Consider the following 9440-nt stretch of genomic DNA (forward strand, 5'->3'; position numbering starts at 1 on the left):
TTGTACAAAGTCTCTGAAATCCAGTGTATATTTTATATTTACAGCACATCTCAATTCGAACTAGCTACTTTTCAATGCTCAACAGCCAGATGTGATTAATGGCTAATGCACTGGACAGCATGGCCTACAGCCCTCATTTTCCACACTTTCCAGAACTTGCTTATATGTTATCTTGTTGTAGTCATTTCATGTATTATCTTCTTTACTAAACCACACACTCCTCAAGGTAAGGGACAATGTTGTATATTTTTCACTTCTCCAGAGTCCCTAGCAAAAGGTATAGATTAAAACCTTCATATTTATATACTGTTTTGTAGATCAATTTTCTTCAACATCAGTGTTTGGTAAGAAACAGTCGGCTAGTAAATGTTCTGTTGTTACACATAAAGGTTGTGAGCTCCATCTATTCAAGCAAGCATGTTGTTAAAATGTCTTATTATTCCCATTTAACACAGTCCTAAAATACAACAAGCAAAGCAAATTTCCCCAAGTCACCCCAATGAAGAATTTCAGAATATCGACCTAGTTCAATGTACTAACAACCTGGTATCCCATTACCTAACAGCCTTTTCTGAAATCATCAGTGAAGGAAGTCACTGAGAATGAAGTCAGCTGCCCACCAGGTCCTGCTGTCAACTCCAATGTAACAGCATCTGGCTGAGACATACAACACCCCATGAACTAAAAGAACTGATAGGGATGAACTGGGAGTTTGGGGTTGCTAGATGCACACTGTTACATTTAGAAGGAGTAAACAACGAGGTCCTAATGTATAGCACATGTATAGCAATATCCTATGATAAACCATAATGGAAAAGAATAGAAAAAAAGAATGTATGTATGTGTGTAACTGAGTCACTCTGCTGTACAGCAGAGACTGGCAAAACACTGTAAATCAACTACACTTCAATTAAAAACAAAAAAAAAGAACTGATAGAGATGTGCTGCCTGGTAAGGGAGGTAGTGCTCCATCCTCCCAAAGTTGCCTACCCAGTGAAATATAATACCTTCAACACTGTGCATCTGACAGAACAACTCTTATCCTAACCGCTGTCACTTCTGGTTGGTACACCATGCCCATATGTAACACTCTCCTGGTGGTTGTAAAGCTAATTATTCCTAAAGAAGCAAAAGGTAGAAAAGGCACAGAAGAACCTTAAGATGAAAAAATTAGTTTTTCCAATATTTCAGAAATCTCTTCCCAATTGTAAGATCTCCTTATACGAAATTCAACTATATGCAGATGTACTCCCAAATACCTTTCCACAATTAAAAGCTTAATTTCTGAAAACTGCAGTTTCAAGTAGACACAAATTTGGGGTAAAAAAAGAAGGAATCTGAAGGTAGAATGAAAAGAAAGAAATAAAGCAGAAAGCACAGGAGAAAACAGATTTATGAAATGAAGCCTTGGAGAACACAGAGGAAGGTGAGGTAAAGGCTACCTCAGACTTACGCTGCAGGAAGGGAAGAGGGCCACGCGTAAGAGAGACTGAGGAGGCCAGTGGGAGCATCCGGACTCCAGAGTGTTAATAATCACTGAGGGGTTTATAATAACCCTCCTTTTAGGGTGAGGCGCTGTTGCAGGGAGTGGGAATGAGAGGGCAAACTGAATAAGTGAGAAAAGGTCACTAAAGGTCACACAAAGCCTCTTCCGTCTCTAGTTTCCAGTTACTATGTACCTCTGGGACTGCAGTAAGACCCCAAAGGAAATACAAAATGGGGACCGGGAAGGTTAAGAGTCTCTGAGTCATAAGACTAGAAATGCACTGGCTATTAAGATGGAAGGCCACACACACAAAAGTGCCTCACGGATTGCAGATTATCCTCAGTAAGGCAAAAGTTTACATGTATTTCAAAAAAACAAAAACTTCCAATCCATCTCACTGAAAAGTTTCTAGCAAGTAAGAAATGGAAAAAGGAAATAATCCATTATTACCATTTTAAGATTTGTAAGTGTTTCTTACATGGTCTTTATTTGGAGAGCTGTCTTTATTGTTTCATTTCGGTGAGATACAAAAAATATTTACAAAGACTTTCACAAAGACTTTCACAGGCTCGCTCACTCGTGAGTCACACTCTGGTCCTCTAAATGGGGATTTTTTAATTAGATTTTTAGAACAGAAACAACTTTAACCACAGGGGTTAACAGAAACATAACACTAAAGATTAGGGAGGGAATATTATACATGCCAAGTTCACAAGAATTAACCAAATCTTTTACATTGTGTTTCACACAATAAAAGCCCTTTACTGCAACTTGCTTCCTTTATATTTTCAACAGACCACTGGCCTGGCTCAATCACTTTTGTAACTAAGCAAGATTAAAAATTTTTGAAGCTAACTGCTTACATGAGAACAGAACACATGACATTATTCACAAGATATGCAAATCAACTGCAGGGCAAAAATTAAAGAACATTTAGTTGAAAATCTATCACTGAGAAATGAATAAATATTCAAACTATTCATGTTGTTCCTCAATTTTTTTTTTCATTTAGATCCTCACTAGTCGTGAGCTCTTTTACTTCAAAAGGGCACAATTTAAAACAAAACCAAACTCTGTGTTTCTAAAAACAGGATAAAACTGCAGAGCCAATAGCTTATTTCAAGACATTTCCAGCACTGACATGTAATTCACACTGCAACCATAATTGTAAAGTAAACTTATAATACAGGTTGCAAAAATATCACTAGATTTTGCTATATTTAAGGAGACAATATTAACTATAACAATAGTACTAATTTTAAGGTACTTTTTTATTGAAGTATATAGTTGATTTACAATGTTCTGTTAGTTTCAGGTGTAAAGCAAAGTAATTCAGTTATATATATATACTATATACATATGAAATATACATATAATTTTTCGATTATTTTCCCTTATAGGTTATTACACCCCTTACAGCAATGTTAATCCCAACCTCCTAATTCATCCTTCCCTACTCCTTTCCCCTTTTACCCTAAGTTTGTTTTCTATGTCCATGGGTCGGTTTCTGTCTTATAAATAAGTTATTTGTATTTTTTTTAAGATTCCACATATAAGTGATATCATATATTTGTCTTTGTCTGGCTTACTTCATTTAGTATGATAATCTCTAGGTCCATCCATGTTGCTGCAAATGGCATTATTTCACTCTTTTTTATGGCTGAGCAATATTCCATTGTGTATATATACCATATCTTGTTTATCCATTCATCTGTTGATGGACACTTAAAGTTGCTTCCATGGAAGACTCGTTTCCACCACTAGCCTGCTGCTATCTACTTCAGCACCTGAAAAGTAGATCTCTACACAATTAGAACAAGCTTAACTTAAAACAATAGCTTAGTTTAGTATCCCTCTGTATTCCAGCCTGAAAAACAGTGACAGCAAATCAATGACAATTAAAAAAATGAGTTGCCTTCTAACAATCCAATTATAAATTAAGCTAGAAGATGGTTTTTTGAGGAGACACTAGTCTGCCATCTTCTCAGTTTGCTGGCTTTCTGAATAAAGTTGTATTCCTTGCCTCAAAAAATTAATTAATTAATTAATTAATTAATTAAGCTAATATAGCTGATGACGTCTATGGGGGTGCACAGGCTGACCGTGGGGGTGACAGCCTATACAGCTACAACTCAGGTGGGGAGCCAGAAATGCCACCACCGGAGCCGAAGAGACAGAGGTCCCCTGGAGAGGGTGCACAAACTGCCAGGAAGAAGCTCAAGGAGATCACAGGGAATGTGGGAGGAAAAGGGAGGAAGAATCGAGGTCAGGAAAGTGAGGCAGAGTTGGTTCCCTATTTGGTAGAAGGCACGGAGGCAAGAAGGGGCGTTCTTTAATGAAGATCAAGATATTGACCTATAAATAAAGTGATCTGTGAGTAGGGAAACCCTTCAGACTGGTTATATTATGAGCTGTAGAACTGTTACCATTTTTCTGTTTCCTAGCTGTGCCCATGAAAGAGATGGGTCCAGGCTGGAGACTCAGGCTCAAATGGAGGAACAAGCAGCCAAGGACCAATCTCAGTTTGGTCTGACAGGTGAATTTCAGCAACTCTCTAAACTCAGCTTTTGTACCTGTAAGACTCTGAGCCATGCAGATAGTAATGGGAAAAAACTTTTAGAAAATAGAAGACAACTCACTGGTTACTCCGCTGAATGTGATGTAAGTTGCCAAATGGAAAATGAATGAATGCAAAGAAAAACAGTGCAGCTGGCTTGTGTGCCACACGTTTATTATTCAATAAATATTCTGTGGTTTGATGTGGGAAAAAAAAAAAAAGATACTGACCTGCAATGACCTCATGCCCATTTATTTTTAACAAGAAACATCACTGTGACTAGAGCAGGGGTCAGTTCGCAGCCTGTTAGGAACTGGGCTGCCCAACAGGAGGTGAGTGACAGGCCAGTGAGCGAGCCAAGCTTCATCTGCTGCTCCCCATCACTCCCCATGGCTCACATTACTGCCTGAACCATCCCCCCCGCCCCCCTGTGGAAAAACTGTCTTCCACAAAACCAGACCCTGGTGCCAAAAAGGTTGGGGACCACTGGACTAGAGGGCAACCCAACATCTGCTTCTATAGTAGCTTACATAAGTCACAAGCAGTTTTTAAATTATGTGTTCTGTATTTTTATCTTATTGGTAAGTTTAATGAATGTCTATGTTTGCCTCAACAAATATCTTTCTTATGTTAATTTTTTCTTCGTATTTTAAGTTTCAAAATTTCTATAGATGGTAATTTTTGTTTTACTCAAAAATATGTGATTAGTTAATAAATTTAAGTATAAAAGATAAGCTTTTTACTTATGGTTGCCAAGGGGGAGGGGCGGTGGGAGAGGGATGGACTGGGAGTTTGGGATTAGCAGATGCAAACCATTATATATAGGATGGATAAATAAAGTCCTACGGCATGGCACAGGGAATTATATTCAATATTCTGTGATAAACCATAATAGAAAAGAATATGAAAAAGAATGTATATACGTATAACTGAATCATTTTGCTATAAAGCAGAATTTAAAACAACATTTTAAATCACCTATACTTCAATAAAGTAAACTCTTAAAATTTTTTAAAAATTTATTTATTTATTTATTGGCTGTGTTGGGTCTTCGTTGCTGCACACGGGCTTTCTCCAGTTGCAGTGAGCAGGGGCTACTCTTCATTGTGGTACGCAGGCTCCTCATTTCTGTGGCTTCTCTTGTTGCGGAGCACAGGTTCTAGGCACGCAGACGTCAGTAGTTGCGACACATTGGCTCAATAGTTGTGGCTCACAGACTCTAGAGCATAGGCTCAATAGTTGTGGCGCACAGGCTTAGTTGCTCCACAGCATGTGGGATCTTCCCGCAGCAGGGATCGAACCCGTGTCTCCTACATTGGCAGGCAGATTCCTAACCACTGCACCACCTAGGAAGCTTTTTTTTCAAATAAGCTTTCTGTACTAAATTGGGGGCCCTCAAGGAGAATATTTACTAATTATAGCAGTGACCCAAACACATTTATCTAAATGAATACTGTATTGCAAAGCAATCTCCTTAAAAGTAAACAATAAATTTATTCCCAAGATGATGCCAATACTCCAAATTTTTCACAACTTCTCTTCAGAAAAGAAGAAATAATGTAGTTTATGAGCTATGGCAGGGTAGAATCAATATCATTATTTTACAACGTCCAAAATATATGTACATAATAATAATAAATTAACTCTCAAAGATAACAGACCATGTTTTCCTTGAAAATATCTTCTCCCTCAGCACCAATGTTGCCCCAAAGTGGTTCTTATATCTCAATTCTGGTCCCCTGGCTTCTATTCTTCCTCTCATCACCTACTCTAGCCATTACCCAAGGCCATTGTTAAACCTTTTCTCTCCTTTTCCCAAGCGTAACTACCAAGATCCTGTACCAACAGCCCCACACTTACCCAAGGACATCATCTCCAGCTAAACATCCATCCATCAAAAACTCTTTCTTATACATACACACAAACACACTCACATCCTACACCCCAATCAAAATAAGTTACAAGCAAGTCCCCAAAAATGCCTGATTAATTCCTGTGGCCTGCAGTAGTTCACAGGGATCTCTTAGAGCTAAAAGCAGTCAATAAATACCCACTGAAAGAATGAATAAATGAATGAATGAATAGAATAGGCTTAATCCTCCCCCATTTCCACATAATCACATCCTAGCTTTCTTCAGAGGTCATTTCAAAGCTTTCTTCATGAAGTAATTCCACCAGTAAAAAGTACTGGTCTCTTCCTCTAAAATCTCCTGGCCTCTTACCTCCTATCACATTCAACATCTTCCTCTCAACAGTAATTATGTACTTCTTATCTCTACCACCAGATCTTACATTTTTTTAAGGACAGGGTAATTGTGTGAGTAATATAATCTATATATGCATATACACAGAAAGACAGAGAGAGACTTCTCTAATGGTTGCCTATTTTTTAGTTTGCCTACCGAAATTAAAACTCTTTGAAGGCAAAAATTCATGTTTCTTTTTCTTCCACCTTCACTATCATATCACCCTTAGAATTAGGCATATCTAACATATGAAGTGTCACCGCTCACGTCAAAAATTGTGAAGGTAATTCAAAAAGACAAGTGTCAAAAGTATGTTACCAATGCCCATATAGTTTTCCAAAGCAATAAGTTTTAACCTCATTTTGGGCATGTAATTTTTAGTCTGCTATTTAATAAATCAATTATATGATATTTCCCCCAATTATATGATATTAAGAGCCTAAAAATACTGATCTTTTTATGAAATTAGCATGGTACCTTACACAAACTAAACACAAAAGGTCATTTATGAACAAATGAATGAATGAGCAAGTTAAGGCAAAAACTCTATTCCCAGCCAATGGATCAATGAATGTCAAACTTTAGAGTCACAACTCCAAAAAGTAAAGAACTAAATAGAAACTTTTTAATATTTCCAATCCCAGAAACACTGGCAAGATGAACAGAACTGAATCAATCCCCAAATCTCTCAGTTAAGCAGAAAAGAGACAAAATACAACTGCACATTTGCATTATCAACATCTGTGGGTAAAAGCTAAGACCTAGGATTCTATACTTCCTGCCAAGCCTGCAGTAAAGAATCCTCTGGACACTTTTTCCATAAGCAGCCGCAAAGACAATTCTGAATGGTGTACAACAAAAGTAATAGAAAACATTTCGTTAATGCCATCAATTGGAAAAGAAAAAACTGAAAAAATAGTGAAAACAAACCGAAACCAAATAGTAAAATGGTAGCCCTAAGTCGAAACACATCAATAATAAATGTAATTGGTCTAAACACACCAATTAAAAGACTGTCAGAATGGATTAAAAAAAACAAGACCCAACTACATGCCATCTACAAGAAACTCACTTCAAACACAGTGGTATAGGTAAATTAAAAGTAAAAACAGTGAAGAGTAAAATGCAACTCTATTCATAATCACCAAAAAATGGAAATAACACAAATGTTCTTCAAGGGTGAATGGATTAACTATGGTACATCCATACGATGGACTACTGCTTAGTAATAAAAAGAATTACTGATACACACAACATCCCAGGTGAATCTCTAAGGCATTATGCTGAGTAAAAGAAGCCACTGTCAAAAGGTTACGTACTGCATGACTCCATTTTTTACGACGTTGTAGAAAAGACAAAACTATAGCAATTAAGAACAGATCATTGATTGGCAGCAGTTGAGGAAGAGGGGGCAGCATGAGGGATCTTTTGAGGATGATGGAACTAATGAAACCCTGATTTGGGTATTCTGTATATATAACATACATACAAATCTAGGTATGTTAAAACCAGAACCAACCACCAAAATCGTCCGTTTTACTCTACGTTAATTTAAAAAATATTTTAAGTCAAAGATTAAATGTATGATCTCCCTGAATCCTTCCAGACTATGATTTTATGAATGAGAAAAAAAGAGGTTGGTGAAAGGAAAACAGGCAGAATGCTAAGTTCTACCGGCATAAAAGCCACTAGTCATACTGCACAAAATATACAAAGCAAACTCAATCTTCGGAAATTCACTCCCAGAAGAGGCTAAGAAAACCAGACATTCAGATCCAAAATGTGTATGTTTTTAAATGCCTATGAATGGCTCTTCTTGTCTGTTTCCATATTTTACACTTTCAAGAAGCTGCCAATTTCTCCTGGCTAAATGCCAGTTACCCTGCTTGGGGTAACTCCATTTACAAGCATTCCTTTATTTATACCTTATACTCTCCCTTAACGATGGGGTCTTTGGCAGTCACAAGAAAGACTATGCAAAAGCAGTTGCTTTTGCAGAGTGCCAGATGAGAGAGTTCCTCACCCGGAAACTAAGGTCCCTGCGGGACACGGCACACCCTCGACTCGTTCCAGACCTGAGGACGCTAGGTCTTCCTCACTGGCGCCCCCACCGCCAAAGCGCCCCAAAAGAGGAGGCCCCTGGGGGCTGGGCTCTGGGGTACGTCTCCCTTCTCGGAGCTGCCTGGGGCGCAGCTGGCGGTTTTGAGGACTGCCCGGGCGCGGAGCGCGCGCCTTAGACGGCTCAGCCGGTCACCCGGCGCAAGTTCCTTCCTCTCCCACAGTAAGGAGGAAACTTTGGATAGGTTTCCTAAGGGAGCTTCCCACCGCCCTCTCCGAGTCTGAAGCTCGCCCGAGAGCCCCCACCCGCGCCGTCCCTTGCTCGAGAGGAGCCCTGAGGGAACGAACGCACGGGCCCGAGCGCGCGGCCCCGAAAGCAAGAGGGAGGCAAAAAATGCCAAATCGCGGTCTCTGCCCGCTCCGGCCCGAGCAGGCCGCTCGGCCGCATTCCGGCCCGCCACTCCCTGTGGTCACCGCCCGCCTGCCCGCTTGCAGCCCGGAGCGCGCGCCGAGGAGGAGCGCGTGGGGGGCCGGGGGAGGCGGGTGCGCCCACCTTGAGCTGGGACTTGGAGACTTTGCCGCTGTGGTCCAGGTCGAGCGCGGTGAAGGCGTGCCAGATGGCCTTGAGCAGCTCGTCCTTCAAGCCCCCCATGGCCGCGGCCCTGCTACCCTGGCTGCCGCGACTGCCCCGCCAGCCACTCCGCGCGTCCGACTCCCCCGCGCCTGTGCCGCCCCCGCCCGCCGCGCCGTCACCTGACCGCGGCAGACCCCGCCCCCGCCGGGCCCAGCCCGCTCGGCGCCGGCGGGGACCTGCGCTCTGCAGCCGCCTCGCTGGCTCGCGGGGGCTGCCTGTCCCTGCGGGTGCGGACGTCTGGGCTTCGTTCCCGGCTAGGGGGCAAGCGCCACCACGCATCCCCCTAGTGCTCCCAAGACCAGCTCGGGCCATTTTCGGCGCTCGCATGCCCCCCAAACAAGAGCCCCTGTCCCGAGGGAAAATATGAGAATCGGGTGAGCATCCTCCCTGGCTTCAGCCGGCGCCCCACAGGGAAAAATGGAGCCCTGGTCCTGCCCCCGGTGGGGGGGGGGGGCACTG

General features: G+C 41.4%; 1 protein-coding gene across 1 annotated transcript in view; it reads right to left on the reverse strand.

Moving 5' to 3' along the window:
* SWAP70 (switching B cell complex subunit SWAP70) overlaps positions 1-9088 on the reverse strand; it is a 71084-nt gene extending 61996 nt beyond the window's left edge. Inside the window, exon 1 of the mRNA XM_057748966.1 lies at positions 8901-9088. Coding sequence (XP_057604949.1) covers positions 8901-8999 — 99 coding nt within the window. The 5' untranslated portion in view covers positions 9000-9088. The remainder of the gene's footprint in view (positions 1-8900) is intronic.
* Between the last annotated feature and the right edge of the window lie 352 nt (positions 9089-9440).

This window comes from Hippopotamus amphibius, chromosome 9, assembly GCF_030028045.1.
Source record: "Hippopotamus amphibius kiboko isolate mHipAmp2 chromosome 9, mHipAmp2.hap2, whole genome shotgun sequence".
Classification (NCBI taxonomy): Eukaryota; Metazoa; Chordata; class Mammalia; order Artiodactyla; family Hippopotamidae; genus Hippopotamus; species Hippopotamus amphibius.